Below are 23699 nucleotides of genomic sequence, written 5' to 3' on the forward strand. Positions count from 1 at the left end.
CACTGTCTTGCATACATTCGTTGTTGTTACAGTTTGAACTGCATGACACATTGCAAGAATTACCGTATAATGTATTGTTCATACATTTGTGGCATGCTCCTGAATGTATGTCGCATGTTAAGTTGTCGCACGTATTGGGACATTTCTGGTCGCATATTTGACCATAGTGTCCTCTCATGCATCGTGTGCAAGACGTGCGGTTCATGCACGTGTCACACGGATATGGACACGTATCTTGACATTGACCGTTGTATTGATCGCATTTTGTTAAGCATTGCAAAGGGCATTTATATTCGCATTTTTCTCCATAATATCCTGATATACATCCGTTGCATTTCTCAAGCGAACTGTCACATGCTTTACACTTGGCAGGACATGATAGGCAATTACCGGTTGAGATATGACATGTGCCATTACACTCAGGTTTACAGTGCAACTGACAAACATTGCCGTATTTTCCAGGTTGGCATGCTGAGCAATTAAATGCATTATCACATTCTAAGCATCCACTGTAACAAACTTCTTGGCATTTTTCTCCATAATATCCTGGTTTACATTGGCATGATCCATTACCTTTATCACATGTATCAAGGCAATGATTCGAACATTTCCCCGTACAATATAAGTTATAATATCCATCAATGCACGAGCACTTTCCGTCGAAATCGCACGTGTCGTTTATACATCCAAGGCCGTTAAGGCCACATTGATTTAAACACGTTAAACCATATTTACCGGGCTTGCACGAAGTACATGCAGATGAGTCTGTACACGTTAAACAGTCCGCGTATGCACAAGGAGCACATATTTGATTGTTGGTCGGAAAGTATCCATTAACACAGCTAGTGCATTTGTTGTTTGTATCACATGTGCGACATGGCTCTGAACAAGGCTGCGCTATAAAAATGTAAAATAGACATTAAACATCACTGTTTATACACAATATGCTATAAACCATCGACATGTGTATTTTCATAGATACAACGTAATTAAAGTCGTTCGTTTATTACAATTGGTTACAGAAAATTATAAGTATTGTACCGATTCTTATAACCGAATAATAGTATGTGTAATGCCGTGTAATATATGATGCTAAATGATGAATAATATTAAAAAACTATCACAACAAACAGTATGTCAGTACCGTCAGACACAATATTCCTCATTGAGAATAACACAAACACAAGATATATCTTCCACCATTGTTCGTCTCTAGAATTTCGAACACAACACAGCACGCTCTTTTTAAGCATTGTTATATAGTTAACCAAATTAATACAATGTTAGATGGGACGCATACGCCGCGTACATTGTCGAACCACACCAAAACGTCTACTTTATTAATGTATTTCTATAACTCATGCGAATAAAAGCATGTTATAAACCATTTTGTCAGTTCAACCTAAACTAGTTTTAAACGCACCGACTAAATATGTGAATAGGTTTCAATAGAGCATACAGGTATATGTCCAAAACGGGTAAAGAGGGTCGAATACTACACGGAAGTTTAAAACGTACACTAATAACCAATCTGAACGTTTCATATCGATTAATATGTTAGGGCATGTGTTAATTGAAGTACAGTAATAACACTAATGCCGACAACAAATAACACCTGGCTGTATATTCATATCACATACAATTGAACATGATAATACACATATCACTTGTCAAAAAATATCACGAACATGATCGGGTAAATAAGTTTATCCTTTTACCTGATGAAAATCGATAGTAAAACAACGATCGTATAAACTTTAGCTTTATACTATCGCTATTTTTAGATCAGATTTGGGTTTTTCTATAAAATGGAGAATCTGTTTTTGTCAATAACGGAATAAAAATCGTCAAAAAATGCGATATTTGATAATTATTAATGGAAAAAGGAGGAAATAATAGAAACATAGTATATTATGTGAGTTTTAGATAAAGATCAAGTTTATCATGCCCGGCTCGAACCGTGTTAGCGCAAGCGTAAGCATCGCATGATAAACTTGATCTTTATCCAGAACTCACATAATATTCTTTATATATTGTTGAAATCAAATGATTGTTTGTTGCATTGGCACTCGTGGATCTAACGTAGTACATTTAGAAATAATATGGAACAGAATTGACCAACACGCGGAAAATGTTCCAGTGAGATTGCTTGGCTTCTGGAGCTTATTTTTTTAAATAATTTAATAGTCGAATAGTCGAATAGTCGAATCAGAATATTAACGTCGGCTTTGCTATTTATAGTAAAATCGTTCAATTGTATCAGTCGTATTTGGTTCAAATGACGTGTAATGCTGTGTGTGCGTAGGGCCATTTGTTCAACATAGAAGTATCATCAAGAATGTGTCACATGCCTCCCTAGTTTCAAGATAGAGCCATGCTACTAGTTTGTAGGCAAGCGACATCTTATCACTTAGTTGCATTTGCATTACAATATCGCGGCTTTGGGTCGAAAGCTTTATATAACAAAAATACAATTATTCATGGAAAGCATGGTTAAACAAAAATAACAGGATATCGTTATATGAAGTTCTATAACTCGTTTCTCGTTTTAAGTCGGAATTGATCAATTTTTAATACAATATACCATTTATAAGATTTTCAAGTAACGTTTGTGTACTTAAGATTTGAGTTTGAACACACTGGTTATCAGTTCAGATCAATTGCCCGTTAGGCCTGTAGATGCGCTTGTTTTCCGTTGCAAAACCAGTATTTGGTCTATCATGAAAACACAATATATTGTTGATGTGCATTATTGTACAGTTTTCTACAAAGGTGTCATATCTAATATTGCTAACATTCACTAAATGGACAAATGTAACGTGCCATTTTACAAGATATTTTTACAGTTTTCTGGTGGTCGGCATTTAAATATATTACGAGACGAGATTATATATCGTTTCCGTCGATTTTGAACACGTATTTTGTCAGCTCATTAAGTTGAATAGAACAAAATCCCTTTACACTAGAGCAAATGGTAAAATAATGTTTCATGCGTGAAACGTACATGTTATATAAAGAAATCGTTGCCAATATATACGTTATGTTAACAATAAAAGTAATTAAGGTATCGTCCACGAAGAAATGGTACATGTTAAACTTAAACATATCTTTAATTATAAATGATAATAAAAACCACAACTAAAAATACAGTTAAACATGTTTCCGAATGTATCATTCACGTATATCGCAGTACAAGCGAACATTTCGCGAGCTGCTGCTGTTGATATTGTTGATATCATCTTTGGCGATTACTTTCCAGTGCTCGCCCATGAGTACAATCTCAAGTGTATTTGCAACATGAACAATCAGGACAGTTGTGGCTGCATGTCTCAAAGCAAATAGTTTCAAAATATTTAAAGTTGCGTACTCAATTCATGCCCAGATAGGTTGCCTGTGAAAGTTTTGTTGGTGTGCAAAAATTTGACACTCAAAGGTACGTGATACATTACAAGAGGGACAATAACGTGTTTATATTTTATTTGAAACAGTTTCGATTTTGTAAGTCATCAGTTGGTTGGGCACAAGTGAGTTTACCACAAACATCACATTCGAAGAGTTAAAATTGTGTGCTATAAATGCACGTTTTTCTATGCAGAGGACACGTTTAATGTTAATAATATTGTCCTTAAAGACCTGCAAGGCATGCCTTCTATAAATTATAGTATACCAATTTTCACATGGATTAGGACACGAATGATTGCAAGCGTCTCTGTTACAACGGATTTTATAATACAAGTTTCTTCTCGAAGCTAGCATACATCCAAAAGATATGTAGGAAGCGTCAACTTCAATTAAGCAGATATATTCCGGTGGTCAGTTAATTGATCGCAGAATGTGCACAAGGTATGACAGTTATCTGTTTAATATTTATGTATACCAGTAGTAAATGTCTAAACGACGTATGTGAATCATTCCCAGATTTTAAAAACCGCAAAGCAAGGATGGTTTGCGCTATGGTATTTACACTACAGTAATACATTCTTAATACGTACATTTCACTAAAACATTTCATTCTATTTACACTTTATTCACATGTGTGTAATTATATTTGTTCACATACTGTACATGGCTTTGATACCGGAAATATAACCTCTGAAGAAATGAATGGTTATGCATAATCTTGTCATCATTTATACCTAGCTTTATGATCATAATTATCTTATGAACTTAATTCCTTATATTAGTTTTTATGGACGGACCACCTGATTACTAGAGGAAAGGATAGAAGGACAGATAAAAGGCACACATACAGTATAGTGTGTATATCAATTTTAATTTATAAACGTGTATGTACGTATGGAGTAATTACAATACGTTTTCATTTACAGTGATATGACTTTGACCTCTGGTAAAAAATTATACACCGCGGATGATCTTCATATCGCCCTTTATATGTATGATAAAAAGAAGGATTCCGATTAATCTGATATATTTGTGCAGTTTTTGCACTTGAACAAACAGGCGGACGGATAAATAGAGGAAACAACAGACCTACAGATATATACTCCAACATGTACCGTACACACAATCTCAGGATACAATCTTGTGAATTTTTAATTTTTGAGAGTTTTTACAATAACACATTTTGTTATATTGTGAGAAAAAGGGGAAAAATATCGTTAATAATTTTAAAATTTATGTAAATGTGGACAGCAATTAAAATTTAATTTTATTTCAATTTTCTTCAGACGGACGGGCAAAGAGATATGACAAACGGTAGGCTCAGGAGAATTCAGAATTGGACCAGAACGATTCAATTCGTCCCAACTTATCATAGAGACCTCTATATTCACAAGTAAACTTTAACAGAGTTATTGTTCACTTTAACGTTTGGCTGATTTGAATGTATGTATAATTTAGCGATAAACAAAGTTGCATTTCTTAAACTAAAAGTTTCATGTCATTTGTCTTTTGAATATTGAGTCGATTGCAATAATAATTAAAACGATTGATAATTTATTTAATTGCTAAGAAACTCATTCAGCGGAACATTTAATAATCTTTGCAAGAAAAACGTTAATAAAAATATACACGCTTACTGATATAATATAACACCTCTGTTTTTTTACCATGTTTATATATGATTCCGCAGTGTGAAACATTAGTAAAATGAAAAAATGTCCTTAAGGCTATTCACGAAATGTTTTTATTTAGGTCAAATTGTCTTAACATAAGCATTACAATGCCGCTGTTATCGCTGATAGGCATAATTTTATAATGCCTGATTAAAGGAATGTGAATTGTGAATGTTAAAATTAAAATGACATGACTTCAAAAAATGGTTTGAAATTTCCAAATCAGATTTTAAATTTATTAAAACAATAATCAAAATTAAATTTTTAAAGCGAGACTATAAGATTTTGTCAAATATTTATGAATTTATATAAAATGTGTAAACATACTTATTAAACATATAGTTCAATATAAATTAAAATTATAGTTAATAAGAACATGTGTCAAAAATGCGAAATAAGCCAGAGATTTAATTCTGAAATCGAAAATATGTACAGTCGAATTCGCCAGCTTGTATATCATGCATGTACGATGTGAATCTAAATTTAGTTTAACGGTTAATTTAAAATTGCTGCAACGATATCTATTCATACGACACACGAACACTAAATCCGATCCTAATAAAAATACAAATGCTTCGGTAACTGTAGGGAAATATGTACGAAATATCTTCGTCACAATCGCCTCGGGCGCTTATTTGTCTTTGCTGCATTTTATGAAATTCGTCTTCAATGTATAATTTTTCTTGCCTATTTTGTTAATTGTAACATTTTTTATCAATATATTACAATTTAACACATATAAAATCGTATAGTCTCGCTTTAAATGATGAGACACATAAACCTCATATACTCTCTTTTTCATCCATAAGATCATCATATCAAATGTTAACGTTAGAAAATGAGTTGTCTTCATGTTATGACTAAGTTATGTGCACATATGTAAAACTTGGAAAAAAATGTTTAGCTATTACTAATTGTTGCCCTTATCGAAAATGTACATAATTCAACAAGTTGGATACAAATGCACTGCACAATTAAAATAGTGTTGTTGTAATTACTGACATTGTATTGGATGCTCATGATTTTCCATGGCTGTTTTTTTCTTATTAAAGAAGTGAAACTCCAGCTTCCGGAGCAGTATTGAATTCTTATTATAAACAATAAATTGGTCCTTTATTTAATGCAAGTGACCGATTCCCCAAATAGTACAAAACAACACAAAACGAAACAACATAAACACATATAAGAATCAAGCTGGGGTCACCGCCTTGGAACGGTCAATGCAAAACATTGGGGGTTTAAACCGGTTTAGAGCGCTCAACGTTACACTTTGCCCAGCAATATGCAAGGTACATTTAAGTGTAAATACAATTTAACATCATATCATTGTAACTCAATGCTTTTGTTGACGTTGACCACAATAGCAATATGACGGAAAGACCTAAACAAAATAACTACAATATTTTTACAAACAGAACACAACATGCGATACTATGAAATATGAATGAAATGCATAACTCAATTATTTTTTGCACTTATACACACACATTTCATGATAGTTACACAATAATACAAAATGTTCAATAAATAAACAGTTTTACTAATCACAAGGTTGGAATAAAGGGCGACCACAAGAGTGGACTTAAGACCAGACGGTGTTGGAAAATGCGAGTGTTGCTAGTAAGTTCATAATCAAATAAAACAGTTCTGTTGAATGACCAATATGACTATTGCATAGGATTATTTCTTCAGAATGATTCGAAATTACAACTTTTGTATTAGCCCTCATGGGTTAACGCACACTGGAATTCCCACGAATAGTACATGTATGTTATATAATCAAAGTACTGACAGTTCTGGCGTGACGATGCTTTTGAAGAGAATGGATATAAAAAGCATCAATTGTGTATGTGGGTACGAAAACAAATTTGGGTCCAAAAAAAAATTTGGGTACGAAAAAAAATTGGGTACGAACAAAATTGGGTACGAAAATTTTTGGGTACGAAATTTTTTTTGGGGAATTTGGGGGTACGGGGATGTAGTATCCGTGGGGAACATGACCCATTCAGCGAAACTGGGAGGCGGGTTACAATCTCGATCAAATATAACAATATATATCTTTAACAAGATATTTGACGTGTATTGTCTGTACCAGTTATCTTAAAAAAAACGTTCTGTTACCGTAAAACGTTTGTGGGTTATAACATTACGTTACGTAGCAGATATATTCAAAATTTGACATGCTCTTTAATTACAACATGCTCTTTAATTTCACATGTATATCATACCAAACTTTATATTTCGCTGTTTCCTTTCCTAAGTAAATAATGTTATGTGTACGGACGTGATTTCACATGGCAATGTGCATTAACATATACTTTTTCTCTTTTGATTATTGCGTTTTCTCTAATTCAATAAGCTTAGGCATGTTTGATCGTTAAGAACGGCAATAATTTCATGATGATTCCCGAAAGTAGGTATGAGCACATAGTCGAATACGACTTGAATAAGTGAGTTCGCCCATGAACACATGGTAAGGTTTACTAAATCTGCGCGATATGACCTAATATGTGTTTAAAACAGCAAACAATATCCAACAAACGATTGAATTATCAAACATAGTGTGTGTACTGATGTGACTCTGTAATTTCTGTTTGAAAAGTTTATTAAATATGCAAAACGACAGAGCACGCATAAGAGCGAGTTTCATACGTGTCGTACGGCTATTATGCTGTTTATATACCGTACTCGCTATAAAGTTTACAAATGGCAGGTTCGAAATGATTCGTTTTCTTTACACTCATGATCGCGTTAAACGTTAATAATGCACGTTTTCATTCGCAATTGATTTATAGAATCACAAAAAATGTCAAATACAATACAAAAAATGCATAGTTGTTTCATTGATCTATAAACATATAAGGGATTGAATATAACTGATTTAATGTTAACGTTTTCAAACTATCATTAAATCTTTTTCCCGGAATATGCTTTTCTATTTATAGCTGAGCTTCCTTTACCTTTATCAATGATAATCAGCGAGGTATGCCGATTAAAAAAATCGAGCTATCTCAATCGGACTGGCTCGGTCTTTTACATAGGTCGTTATTGTGACGAATTTGTTCATGCTATGATAACTTAGACGAGCTGCTTCGCAGCATCGTCAAAAAGGGAGAAAATAAATTGGCATGATCTACATGAAAACCGAGGGACCCGTATGCCCTATATCCAGTTATTCTGACCAGAGTTGTGAACTTGTGAACATCAAGATGATAATTATTATTAATTTCTGACATTTTCTACTTTTACAATAATTGGCACGATTTGTTTGATAACCTCCTCTACTGCTAAGTTCTGAGAAATGTAATTCCTGTCATTAAATAACAGATTTTTTTAAACAAACCTGCTAAAGGCTATTCGTTTGTTGTTATCCGTAAATTAAATCTGTCAGGAAGCAATCAATTTCTGTTTAACGTAAACGCTGTTAAACGTAAACGCTACTTACTCTAAATCAGTCTTGTTAACAGAGAAAATTCAAATATTACGTCAACTATGTTATGTTTGTATTCTTGATGTACTTATAAAATATAATCATTTGAACCTAAATAAAACTTTGTATTATTATCCCGGAGAGAATAAACAACAATAAGATATGTCCCCAATAAGGTTATTTGTATTAATTGAATGCCATAATTTTGTGATTTTCGGACGAGAATCATCTTCTGTTTCCGAGGATATAATGAAAGTTATATTTGTAAGGATGATATATTATGTTTCGAATCAGTTTTCGTATAATTGCCGAAGACTATCTAATCATAATATGATGGTTACATCTAAAACGTGCATTATACAGAGATTTCACTGAAACTTTTCACGTCCATATTTAATGTTTAAGGTAAATTATAAACGGCACTTATAAATCATACACCCTAACGTTCACATCTGCAACGTTCAATCTCATTACACTTAGTGATTCGGTAGACATTGTACACGTTCTATGGAAGATCGTTGAAGACTTTGGAGAAAGATCGCTCACATAACCTCAACCCTAGCAAATCGTTATAAGGCGAGTTACAATGGGTAACAAGTAATACGGGTTTAAACGAATAGAATGTAAACCAACAAATCCTGTGTATCATTTATTTATATTTTTGAAAGTAAGACATTCTTGACATTGTATACATCGTCTGTTTATAACCAAATAATTTTGCATAATGATCTAGTTTATCTACCAATATAAAAAAGTGAAACTCCAGCTGCTGGAGCAGTATTGAATTTTCATTAAAAACAATTAGTTGGTCCTTTATTTAAGGCAAGTGACCGATTGCCCAAACAGTACAAAACAGCACAATACAGCACAATACAAACCAACATAAACACAAAATATGAATAAAGTTGGGGTCACCGCCTTGGAACGGTCAATGCAAAGCATTGGGGGTTTAAACCTGGTTATAGAGCGCTCAACCGCACACTTTGCCCAGCAATATTTATAATACAAATAAGTGTAAATAAAATTTAACGTCATAGCATTGTAACTCAAATTAAACAATAATAAAAGGGAATTAAAACGCATTCAATTTAATTACTATTTAATTACTCAATTGCATTGAAGATACAAGAGTAACAGAGTTACAACTTTTTGACGTACGATCAAATAAAACTATTACCAATTGTCAACTACATTCCTTCTTTATAGAAAAAGATTTGAGAATATAGAATCATGGAGTTAATATCTCAGATAATCATCGCGCAAATACAGGAAGAAGCAGCAATAAGGGGTGTAAAAATTCCATATTACATAGCACATAGCTTGGTTGTTTATGTGACTGCTAAAAACAATTAAAAATAATTAAATCAAACAAGAAACGCATATCAGAGAGAAAATATAAATAAAATGGAACGTTATAAACCCAATGACCTATGCATGTAGATTACAACTGGGAAAGTCGGTCGTATGACGTCACAGTAAAATCAATAATGACATAATGACGTGAACAAATTTCAGGGGCAGTACTAAATAAAATATTAATGGGGCTGTGCTACTAATAAAACAAGTTTAGGTGATTTAATATTAAGAAGCAAATGAATAAAAAAGGTAATTCCATTAAAGCGACATTATTGGAATCAAACAGTGTATAGGTGTATTGACTACTGAAGACAGAAATGATTTGATGTTCGATTTGAGTCCAAATGTAGTTTTCATGCAGATTTGTTCATACGACACAATGACACAATTTTATTCAACAGTGAAAAATGCCTATAATGTAGTTTTCATGCAGATTTGTTCATACGACACAATGACACAATATTATTCAACAGTGAAAAATGCCTATAATATCACTAATGATTCCAAATTTTAAGGGAAGAAAGATATAGTGAATCGAAAACCATCAAACACGTGTTTTTAAGTACATAAGCATCGTATCCTTTTGATAAAAACAAGTTAATTAAACTCACAATCCACTACACCACTAGTACACCACACATTACTAATGTAGGTCGGTTCACTACTTTTTTTATAACTTGTTGCATTATTAATAAAGAATAATATAAACAGTACAAAGTATATTATTAAAATGATATGCAAAAGAAAGAACAAACTAAGACAAGGAATGCCTTCTTGACCTGTCACTTGTTCTATAGAATGGATTAACTGGACATATTCAATGATTAAACACTCCGTATTCAAACAGCTTTTTCAGCCAGTTAAGTATGTGTATTCGACACATCTGGTTTGTCGCCCATAGCATTGGAATCAAGATTTGTATATGTATGTAACGTATCCGGTATTATGCCAGCAGCGTTAGTTGCCAAGGAAGAATATGTATGAGACATATCCGACTGATTGTCCAGGTAACTGTAGTCTGACGTCCTCGTTTGAAGTCCGTCTGCTAGAGCTGCACAATTAACATAATAGTTATACAAAAACCATTTTTTCAAAAATCATAAATAATTATATAATAATCAGATTCGTCAGGTTTTTCCTGTGATTGCTTTTGGGTCGATTATTAGAATGCATCAATATAATATAGCATACTGGTAATGACAGTGACAAGAAAAAATACTTATAACCATGTTTCCTTACAAGATAGCATACCTTTATGGCACAAGTATGGATAAAACATAGGTTTGATTTGGCTCCAGCAGCTGGAGTTTCACTTCTTTATATTATATTGTACTGCAATAAGTGTGCTATGATTAAACACATTTTAAATAGTTTCAAATTGAAACGATTTTACTTTTTTTACAATAGTCTTATTATTTGCTAAATAACATTTCAGCAACATTTGTAAACTACCTATGGCTGTGTCAGGAGCCGCTCTTCCATCAAATACGCTATTTTCGTACACATTCCCTGGAGATTCTCTATCTTTCGGTCGCCTAAGTAGATTTAAAAAATACAAGAGTATTATTTAATGCTGATGAATAAAATACACCGAGATTTGTTATTGTTAAGTTCTTAAAATTGTATGAAATAACATCATATGATGACAAAACGAATCTACAATTCAGTTAATAGTAAGGTTGGGATGACGGTTATTCGCACCTCTTCAGCAAAAGTAACATGAAGTCTTTTCAATCAGTTGCGTATTGTACACTTTTAATATACCTCGGTTCGATAGCAAAAAAGGTGACAACAATAACGTAGCTAAGAAGTAAAACAAAATACAAGTTATATGTTTAAAGATTGTTAAACAAACATGGAATATATAGTGTGTTTGACAACGTACCGCTTCGACTCATACAGATAAGTTCTAACTAATTATCATCTGTATTTGTGGAATAAAACATTCCGCACGACAGAAGTACCAAACATTTAAAGTTTAATGGTACATGAATTACCTTATTTTAAGAACGACCACAATAACCACGATGAGTATGATCAGTACCACGCCCCCTGCTGCTGCACCGGCAATGATGGCTACAGGTGGATCACTCGTGTTGTTGTCTTTACTGCTTGCATTTGCTGGATCACTCGTGTTGTTGTCTTTACTGCTTGCATTTGCTATCATATCTGCATTATATCAAAACTTAAAGGAGGTGCTGACTTTTTTCTTTCACAACACTTTTAATAAGCAACTAAAACATTAAGGTCCAGACGATACATATATTTTTATGTATCAATTCATGTATATATTAAATATATGAATCGCGCCATGAGAAAACCAGTACAAATTACAAAATTTTCGATTTTTACTTTTTTCATTTTCGTTATCTACGTTCTTTTCCGGTTCCATATATGTATAAAATGTCATGCTTTTCCAACTATAACCTAAACTAATTTACATTTACGTTAACCCGTGTGAGTCTAAAGTGAGCGTCATTGCGTCGTTATTTTGACGCCGCGTCATATATCATTTTATTTTCGAACTCACTTCGTTCATATTTTATTTGGAAATGTCCGTTATCATTATTTAAAAATTTAATCCTGTTGTTTTTGATAAGGATGACGTAAATGTGTTACTGTTTGGTTATGTCATATAATGTGTTAATATTAATTTATGATTTTTCTTCAAGAAAATAAATAACGCTGTTTGTTGGATAATTTAAATGAAATCGGAATGTTGATATATTTTTGTTATACAAAGAAACGTACAGAATCCATAATACATTAACAATAACTGGATAAATCAACCCTTAGCACAGTTAGACTTTGTAAACACATGCAAGGTTCGTACATAAATCTTAAGTGAGTTTTACCTTTACTGACATGCGGGTGTTTCTTAATATAACATTCAATGCATATATATGCCTAAGCTCCATTGGCAATGTGTAACCCATCGATAATATACCAATACTATTATATGAACTTTAAAAATAATTCGTGTTATTACCACATTTATTCCCTTCGAATCCTTTTACACAGCCACCGATACAATTTCCATCTATTTCGCACACAACAGTTGTGTTGTCTGCAGATCTTAAACACATTCCAGGACATCTTCGATCGCATAGAAGACCATAATAACCGTAAATGCAACCACTGATACACGCACCACTGTCTTGCAAACATTCGATTTTGTTACAGTTTGAACTGCATGACGCATTGCAAGAATTACCGTAGAATGTATTGTTTATACATTTGTGGCATGCTCCTGAATGTATGTCGCATGTTAAGTTGTCGCACGTATTGGGACATTTCTGGTCGCATATTTGACCATAGTAACCTCTCATGCATTGTGTGCAAGACGTGCGGTTCATGCACGTGTCACACTGATAAGGACACGTATCTTGACATTGAGCGTTGTTTTGATCGCATTTTGTTAAACATTGGAAAGGGCATTTATATTCGCATTTTTCTCCATAATATCCTGATATACATCCGTTGCATTTCTCAAGCAAACTGTCACATGCTTCACACTTGGCAGGACATGATAGGCAATTACCGGTTGAGATATGACATGTGCCATTACACTCAGGTTTACAGTGATACTGACACAAATTGCCGTATTTTCCAGGTTCGCATGCTGAGCAAGTAATTGCATCATGTTTACATTCTAAGCATCCACTGAAACAATCATATTGGCATGTTTCGCCAAAATATCCTGGTTTGCATTGGCATGACCCATTACCTTTATCACATGTATCAATGCAATGATTCGAACATTTCTCCCTACAATATAAGTTATAATATCCATCAATGCAAGAGCACTTTCCATCGAAATCGCACGTGTCGTTTTTACATCCAATGCCGTTAAGGCCACATTGATTAGCACACGCTAAACCATATTTACCGGGCTTGCACGAAGTACATACAGAAAAGTCTGTACACGTTAAACAGTCCGGGTATGCACAAGGAGCACATATTTGATTGTTGGTCGGAAAGTATCCATTAACACAACTAGTGCATTTGTTGTTTGTATCACATGTGCGACATGGCTCTGAACAAGGCTGCGCTATAAAAATGTAAAATAGACATTAAACATCACTGTTTATACACAATATGCTGTAAACCATCGACATGTGTTTTTTCATAGATACAACGTAATTAATGTCGTTCGTTTATTACAATTGGTTACACAAAATTATAAGCATTGTACCGATTTTTATAACCTAATGATAGCATGTGTAATGCCGTGTAATAAATGATGCTAAATGAACAATAATATTAAAAAACTATCACAACAAACAGTATGTCAGTACCTTCAGACACAATATTCCTCATTGAGATTAACACAAACACAAGATATATCTTCCACCATTGTTCGTCTCTAGAATTTCGAACACAACACAGCACGCTCTTTTTAAGCATTGTTATTTAGTTTACCAAATTAATTCAATGTTAGATGGAACGCATACGCCGTGTACATTGTCGAACCACATCAAAACGTCTACTTTATTAATGTATTTCTATAACTCAATCGAATTAAAGCATGTTATAAACCATTTTGTCAGTTCAACCTAAACTAGTTTTAAACGCACCAACTAAATATGTGAATAGGTTTCCAGAGAGAATACAGGTATATGCCCAAAACGGATAAAGAGGGTCGAATACTACACGGAAGTTTAAAACGTACACTAATTGCGACCATATCGTATTTTACCATACTTTAGAATAATTATGTCGGTCGAGTCCACTCCACATTAAAATGATACGAGACAGGTTTCTACGCTCGAGCGATCATTTCTATTTTTAGTTAAAATTGTTGTTAGTTTAAATTGATTGGTTAATAGTTAGTTTTATCTTCTTTGTTATACAGTTATGTTCAAGTATTTGTCTATTTGCTCGGTGCATTTGACACAGTTTGCGCGTATTTCTTATACGGGTAATTCTTTTATTTTTCGACCTAAAGTTGTAGTGTTCGAACGTCGGTATAGTTTCTATTTTAACAAGTTATCACTATTCTTTGTTTGCACTGTATCACGTAATCCACCTAACGTTTCACCAATGGACGAACGAGGCATGGTTGCATCGTGTGAGTGAAGAGATAGTATTCAGAACCACATTTTGGTAAGTGAGCTGTATGAGTTGTGTACGTGATTATGTAATGATGTTCATTGTAAATTTTATCTGTTTTATGTATTTCTGTGTAGTGTAATTGTATGCTGAATGTTCTGTAATGTTCATATTTATAGAAGATGCATTTTATGTGAAATTGTGTTTTTCTATATCTGCTATGTTAATGTAAATATGACCACTATATTGAATTAGCATTCATGTTTTATCGTGTATTATTCATTCTATTAAATAATGCATTATCATTATTTAATAGATTGCGGAATCTCTTCATTCAAGATGTACTTTAGTATCGGTGTATAATTAACATGTGCTATTTATGGTGAACTTATTAAATATTAAAAATATATATACTTTTAATCTTTCCCCTGAACTTTGGGTTACAATAACCAATCTGAACTTTTCATATCGATTAATATGTTAGGGCATGTGTTAATTGAAGTACAGTAATAACACTAATGCCGACAACAAATAACACCTGGCTGTATATTATATCACATACAATTGAACATGATAATACACATACCACTTGTCAAAAAATATCACGAATATGGTCGGGTAAATCCTATTACCAGATGAAAATCGATAGTAAAACAACGATCGTATAAACTTTAGCTTTATACTATCGCTATTTTTAGATCAGATTTGAGTTTTTCTATAAAATGGAGAATCTGTTTTTGTCAATAACGAAAAAAATGGTCAAAAAATGCGATATTTGATAATTATTAATGGAAAAAGGAGGAAATAATAGACAAATAGTATATTATGTGAGTTTCGGATAAAGATAAAGTTTATCATGCTCGGCTCGAACCGTGTTAGCGCAAGCGTAAGCCTCGCATGATAAACTTGATCTTTATCCAGAACTCACATAATATTCTTTATATATTGTTGAAATCAAATGATTGTTTGTTGCATTGGCACTCGTGGATCTAACGTAGTACATTTAGAAATAATATGGAACAGAATTGACCAACACGCGGAAAATGTTCCAGTGAGATTGCTTGGCTTCTGGAGCTTATTTTTTTAAATAATTTAATAGTCGAATAGTCGAATAGTCGAATCAGAATATTAACGTCGGCTTTGCTATTTATAGTAAAATCGTTCAATTGTATCAGTCGTATTTGGTTCAAATGACGTGTAATGCTGTGTGTGCGTAGGGCCATTTTCTCAACAGAGAAGTACCATCAATAATGTGTCACATGCCTCCCCAGTTTCAAGATAGTGCCATGTTACAAGTTTGTAGGCAAGCGATTGTATTTTCAAACCTAAACCTGTAAGTTAAATGGCCAGATTTTTTTCATGTATAAAAACCTTGTTTTCTTTTCAATTAGCATTATCATATCAACATCATATCACTTAGTTGCATTTGCATTACAATATCGCGGCTTTTGGTCGAAAGCTTTATATGTAAAGCATGGTTAAACAAAAAAATAACAGGATACCGTTATATGAAGTTCTATAACACGTTTCTCGTTTTAAGTCGGAATTCATCAATTTTTAATACAATATACCATTTATAAGATTTTAAAGCAACGTTTGTGTACTTAAGATTTAAGTTTGAACACACTGGTTATCAGTTCAGATCAATTGCCCGTAAGGCCTGTAGAGGCGCTTGTTTTCCGTTGCAAAACCAGTATTTGGTCTATCATGAAAAATAATATATTGTTGATGTGCATTATTGTACAGTTTTCTACAAAGGTGTCATATCTAATATTGCTAACATTCACTAAATGGACCAATGTAACATGCGTATGCGACACTGGAATCAAATGTTTCGTGCCATTTTACAAGATATATTTACAGTTTTCTAGTGGTCGGCATTTAAATATATTATGAGATTATATATCGTTTCCGTCGATTTTGAACACGTATTTTGTCAGCTCATTAAGTTGAATAGAAAAAAATCCCTTTACACTAGAGCAAATGGTAAAATAATGTTTCATGCGTGAAACGTACATGTTAAATAAAGAAATCGTTGCCAATATCTACGTTATGTTAACAATAAAAGTAATTAAGGTATCTTCCACGAAGAAATGGTACATGTTAAACTTAAACATATCTTTAATTATAAATAATAATAAAAAACACAACTAAAATACAGTTAAACATGTTTCCGAATGTATCATTCACGTATATCGCAGTACAAGCGAATATGCGTTTCGCGAGCTGCTGCTGTTGATATTGTCCGCATTAATGAAACCCCCTTGATATCATCTTTGGTGATTACTTTCCACTGCTCGACGATGAGTACAATCTCAAGTGTATTTGCAACATTAACAATCAGGACAGTTGTGGCTGCATGTCTCAAAGCAAATAGTAACAAAATATTTCCAAGTTGCGTACTCAATTCATGTCCAGATAGGTTGGCTGTAAATGTTTTGTTGGTGTGCAAAAATTTGACAGTCAAAGGTACGTGATACATTGCAAGAGGGACAATAATGTGTTTATAGTTTATTTGAAAAAGTATCGATTTTGTAAGTCATCAGTTGGTTGGGCACAAGTGAGTTTACCACAAACATCACATTCGAAGAGTAAAAAATGTGTGCTATAAATGCACGGTTTTCTATGCAGCGGACACGTTGTATGTTCATTATATTGTCCTTAAAGACCTGCAAGGCATGCTTTCTATAAATTATAGTATACCAATTTGCACATGGATTAGGACACGAATGATTGCAAGCGCCTCTGTTACAACGGATCTTATATTTCAAGTTTCTTCTTGAAGCTAACATACATCCAAAAGATATGTAGGAAGCGTCAACTTCAATTAAGCAGATATATTCCGGTGGTCAGTTAATTGATCGCAGAATGTGCACCAGGTATGACAGCTACACCGGAAATATAACCTCTGAAGAAATAAATGGTTATGCATAATCTTTACATCATTTATACATGTACCTAGCTTAATGATCATAATTATCTTATGAACTGAATTCCTTATATTAGTTTTTATGGACGGACCACCTGATTACTAGAGGAAAGGATATAAGGACAGATAAAAGGCACACATACAGTATAGTGAGTATATCAATTTTGATTATATATAAACGTTTATGTACGTATGGAGTAATTACAATACGTTTTCATTTACAGTGACCTGACTTTGACCTCTGGTGAAAAATTATACACCGCGGATGATCTTCATATCGCCCTTTATATACGTTGATATGTATGATAAAAAGAAGGATTCCGATTAATCTGATATATTTGTGCAGTTTTTGCACATGAACAAACAGGCGGACGGATAAATAGAGGAAACAACAGACCTACAGACCTATACTCCAACATGTACCGTACACACAAGCTCATTATATAATCTTGTGAATATTTAATTTTTGAGAGTTTCACAATAACACATTTTGTTATATTGTGAGAAAAATGGGAAAATATCGTAAATAATTTTCAGATTTATGCAAATGTGGACAGCAAATGAAATTTAATTTCATTTTAATTTTCCTCAGACGGACGGGCAAAGAGGAATGACGAACGGTAGGCTCAGGAGAATTCAGAATTGTACCAGAACGATTCAATTCGTCCCAACTTATCATAGAGACCTTACATTCAAAAGTGAAACTTTAACGTTAAATGGCCAGATTTTTTTCATGTATAAAAACCTTGTTTTCTTTTCAATTAGCATTATCATATCAACATCATATCACTTAGTTGCATTTGCATTACAATATCGCGGCTTTTGGTCGAAAGCTTTATATGTAAAGCATGGTTAAACAAAAAAATAACAGGATACCGTTATATGAAGTTCTATAACACGTTTCTCGTTTTAAGTCGGAATTCATCAATTTTTAATACAATATACCATTTATAAGATTTTAAAGCAACGTTTGTGTACTTAAGATTTAAGTTTGAACACACTGGTTATCAGTTCAGATCAATTGCCCGTAAGGCCTGTAGAGGCGCTTGTTTTCCGTTGCAAAACCAGTATTTGGTCTATCATGAAAAATAATATATTGTTGATGTGCATTATTGTACAGTTTTCTACAAAGGTGTCATATCTAACATTTCTAACATTCACTAAATGGACCAATGTAACATGCGTATGCGACACTGGAATCAAATGTTTCGTGCCATTTTACAAGATATATTTACAGTTTTCTAGTGGTCGGCATTTAAATATATTATGAGATTATATATCGTTTCCGTCGATTTTGAACACGTATTTTGTCAGCTCATTAAGTTGAATAGAAAAAAATCCCTTTACACTAGAGCAAATGGTAAAATAATGTTTCATGCGTGAAACGTACATGTTAAATAAAGAAATCGTTGCCAATATCTACGTTATGTTAACAATAAAAGTAATTAAGGTATCTTCCACGAAGAAATGGTACATGTTAAACTTAAACATATCTTTAATTATAAATAATAATAAAAAACACAACTAAAATACAGTTAAACATGTTTCCGAATGTATCATTCACGTATATCGCAGTACAAGCGAATATGCGTTTCGCGAGCTGCTGCTGTTGATATTGTCCGCATTAATGAAACCCCCTTGATATCATCTTTGGTGATTACTTTCCACTGCTCGACGATGAGTACAATCTCAAGTGTATTTGCAACATTAACAATCAGGACAGTTGTGGCTGCATGTCTCAAAGCAAATAGTAACAAAATATTTCCAAGTTGCGTACTCAATTCATGTCCAGATAGGTTGGCTGTAAATGTTTTGTTGGTGTGCAAAAATTTGACAGTCAAAGGTACGTGATACATTGCAAGAGGGACAATAATGTGTTTATAGTTTATTTGAAAAAGTATCGATTTTGTAAGTCATCAGTTGGTTGGGCACAAGTGAGTTTACCACAAACATCACATTCGAAGAGTAAAAAATGTGTGCTATAAATGCACGGTTTTCTATGCAGCGGACACGTTGTATGTTCATTATATTGTCCTTAAAGACCTGCAAGGCATGCTTTCTATAAATTATAGTATACCAATTTGCACATGGATTAGGACACGAATGATTGCAAGCGCCTCTGTTACAACGGATCTTATATTTCAAGTTTCTTCTTGAAGCTAACATACATCCAAAAGATATGTAGGAAGCGTCAACTTCAATTAAGCAGATATATTCCGGTGGTCAGTTAATTGATCGCAGAATGTGCACCAGGTATGACAGCTACACCGGAAATATAACCTCTGAAGAAATAAATGGTTATGCATAATCTTTACATCATTTATACATGTACCTAGCTTAATGATCATAATTATCTTATGAACTGAATTCCTTATATTAGTTTTTATGGACGGACCACCTGATTACTAGAGGAAAGGATATAAGGACAGATAAAAGGCACACATACAGTATAGTGAGTATATCAATTTTGATTATATATAAACGTTTATGTACGTATGGAGTAATTACAATACGTTTTCATTTACAGTGACCTGACTTTGACCTCTGGTGAAAAATTATACACCGCGGATGATCTTCATATCGCCCTTTATATACGTTGATATGTATGATAAAAAGAAGGATTCCGATTAATCTGATATATTTGTGCAGTTTTTGCACATGAACAAACAGGCGGACGGATAAATAGAGGAAACAACAGACCTACAGACCTATACTCCAACATGTACCGTACACACAAGCTCATTATATAATCTTGTGAATATTTAATTTTTTAGAATTTCACAATAACACATTTTGTTATATTGTGAGAAAAATGGGAAAATATCGTAAATAATTTTCAGATTTATGCAAATGTGGACAGCAAATGAAATTTAATTTCATTTTAATTTTCCTCAGACGGACGGGCAAAGAGGAATGACGAACGGTAGGCTCAGGAGAATTCAGAATTGTACCAGAACGATTCAATTCGTCCCAACTTATCATAGAGACCTTACATTCAAAAGTGAAACTTTAACAGAGTTATTGTTCACTTTACCGTTTGGCTGATTTGAATGTATGTATAATTTAGCGATAAACAACGTTGCATTTCTTAAACTAAAAGTTTCATATCATTTGTCTTTTAAATATTGAGTCGATTGCAATAATAATTAAAACGATTGATAATTTATTTAATTGCTAAGAAACTCATTCAGGGGAACAGTTCATTATCTTTGCAACAAAAACGTTAATAAAAATATACACGCTTACTGATATAATATAACACATCTGTTTTTTACCATGTTTATATATGATTCCGCAGTGTGAAACATTAGTAAAATGAAAAAAATGTCCTTAAGGAGTGGGAATTGTGAATGTTTAAATCAAAATGACATGACTGCAAAAAATGGTTTGAAATTTCAAAATCAGATTTTAAATTTATTAAAACAATAATCAAAATTAACTTTTTAAAGCGAGACTATACGACTTTGTCAAATATTTATGAATTTATATAAAATGTGTAAACAAACTTATTAAACATATAGTTCAATATAAATTAAAATTATAGTTAAGAAGAACATGTGTCAAAAATGCGAAATAAGCCAGAGATTTAATTCTGAAATCGAAAATGTCTGTACAGTCGAATTCGCCAGCATGTATATCATGCATGTGCGATGTGAATTTAAATTTAGTTTAACGGTTCATTTAAAATTGCTGCAACGATATCTATTCATACGACACACGAACATTAACTCCGATCCTAATACAAAGACGAATTCTTCGGTAACTGATGGGAAATATGCACGAAATATCTTCGTCACAATCGGCTCGGGCGCTTATTTGTCTTTGCTGCATTTTATGAAATTCGTCTTCCATGTAAAATTTTTCTTTCCTATTTTGTGTTATTGTTACATATTTTTATCAATATTACAATTTAACACATATAAAAATCGTATAGTCTCGCTTTAAATGATGAGACACATAAACCTCATAAATACTCCCTTTTTCATCCATAAGATCATCATATCAAATGTTCACGTTTGAAAATAAGTTGTCTTCATGTTATGACTAAGTTATGTGCCCATATGTAATACTTGGAAAAAAATGGTTTAGCTATTACTAATTGTTGTCTTGATCGATAATGTACATAATTCAACAAGTTGGACACAAATGAACTGCACAATTAAAATAGTGTTTTTGTAATTACTGACATTGTATTGGATGCTCATGATTTTCCATGGCTGTTTTTTTTCTTAATAAAGAAGTGAAACTCCAGCTTCCGGAGCAGTATTGAATTCTTATTATGAACAATTAGTTAGTCCTTTATTTAAGGCAAGTGACCGATTCCCCAAACAGTACACAACAGCACAATACAAAACAACATAAACACATATAAGAATAAAACTGGGGTCACCACCTCGAAACGGTCAATTCAAAACATGGGGGTTTTAAACCGGTTTTAGAGCGCTCAACCTCACACTTTGCCCAGCAATATGCATGGTACATTTTAGTGTAAATAAATTAAACATCATATCATTGTAACTCAATGCTTTTGTTGACGTTGACCAAAATAGCCATATGACGGAAAGACCTAAACAAAATAACTACAATATTTATACTAACAGAACACAACATGCGATACTATGAAATATAAATGAAATGCATGACTCAATTATTGCACTAATACACACATTTCATAATAGTTATACAATAATACAAACTGTTCAATAAATAAACAGTTTTGCTAATCACAAGGTTGGAATAAAGGGCGACCACAAGAGTGTTGGAAAATACAAGTGTTACTAGTAAGTTCATAATCAAATAAAACAGTTCTGTTGAATGACCAATAACACTTTTGCATTGGATTATTTCTGCAGAATGATTCGAAATAACAACTTTTGTATTAGCCCTCATGGGTTAACGCACACTGGATTTCCCACGAACAGTACATGTATGTTATATAAAAGGGAGAAAATAAATTGGCATGATCTACATGAAAACCGAGCGACCCGATAGCCCTATATCCAGTTATTCTGACCAGAGTTGTGAACTTGTAAACATCAAGATGATAATTATTATTATTTCTGACATTTTCTACTTTTACAATAATTGGCACGATTTGTTTGATAACCTCCTCTACTGTAAAATCTATATGGATTAACACACGTCAGACAGCTCGTGAAAGCACAAGGTTCACACAATTTACTGTTATACAGATAGTATCCATCCAAACAGCTTTCACATTTGTTCAATTGACCACACGTGCGACATGGCTCGGAACAAGTTTGTGCTGTTACCATGTAAAATAAAGAACATCAATCATCCCCACTTATATACAAAACGTGCTGAAAAACATACTATATAATTATTGTATTTGTATAACTTAAGTTTTGTCGGCGATTTACAAATTGTTTAATACAATGATATAATAAACAGAATCGAAATTAAGAGTACACGTGTATATAGTCTTGTATTGTATTTGTAATGCAATTGAATTAATTATATTAACTGAACGACACAATTTTAAAAACAACCTGGCTTATGTAATGTTACTACCTTCAGAGAAAATATTCCTCGTAGATATTAACACAAACACAATATGTATCCCCCACCATTGTTCGTGTCTAATTTTTCGAAAACAACACAGCACGCCCATCTTTAGCATTGATATTTAAATTAAAATACGAATCAAATGTTAGCTAAATCGTTTTTTAATGTTCGCTAATAATCTATATATATATAAATATCTTTACTCGTGTGAATAAAACAATTGGTTCTCGAAATGATGATAATCGATACGAAAACGTCCTAAAAAAATGTCAGTTAAGTTTAAACTATATGTTAACGCAACGCATTCACGTTTAAATGGCTTTTATAGATA

General features: G+C 32.9%; 2 protein-coding genes across 2 annotated transcripts in view; both read right to left on the minus strand.

Moving 5' to 3' along the window:
* Positions 1 to 23699, minus strand: part of LOC127857007 (receptor-type tyrosine-protein phosphatase T-like) — a 137721-nt gene that overhangs the window by 13405 nt on the left and 100617 nt on the right. The window lies entirely within an intron of this gene.
* LOC127857011 (scavenger receptor class F member 2-like) lies at positions 10701 to 13581 on the minus strand. Its single transcript, XM_052393265.1, has 4 exons — positions 12851 to 13581; positions 11859 to 12030; positions 11314 to 11396; positions 10701 to 10912 (listed from the first exon to the last, which is right to left on the minus strand). Exons 1-4 carry the CDS (start codon positions 13215 to 13217, stop codon positions 10722 to 10724), a joined length of 813 nt encoding a protein of 270 aa, XP_052249225.1. The 5' UTR covers positions 13218 to 13581; the 3' UTR covers positions 10701 to 10721.

This window comes from Dreissena polymorpha, chromosome 14, assembly GCF_020536995.1.
Source record: "Dreissena polymorpha isolate Duluth1 chromosome 14, UMN_Dpol_1.0, whole genome shotgun sequence".
Classification (NCBI taxonomy): Eukaryota; Metazoa; Mollusca; class Bivalvia; order Myida; family Dreissenidae; genus Dreissena; species Dreissena polymorpha.

Coding starts and splice junctions, on each gene's coding strand:
- LOC127857011 (XM_052393265.1), bottom strand. CDS start 13,217: ATGAACCGCACGTCTTGCACACAATGCATGAGAGGTTACTATGGTCAA. Junction 12,031..12,850: donor ATTCGAAGGGAATAAATGTG/GTAATAACACGA, acceptor GATATAATGCAG/ATATGATAGCAAATGCAAGC. Junction 10,913..11,313: donor GGCTCCTGACACAGCCATAG/GTAGTTTACAAA, acceptor TTAATTGTGCAG/CTCTAGCAGACGGACTTCAA.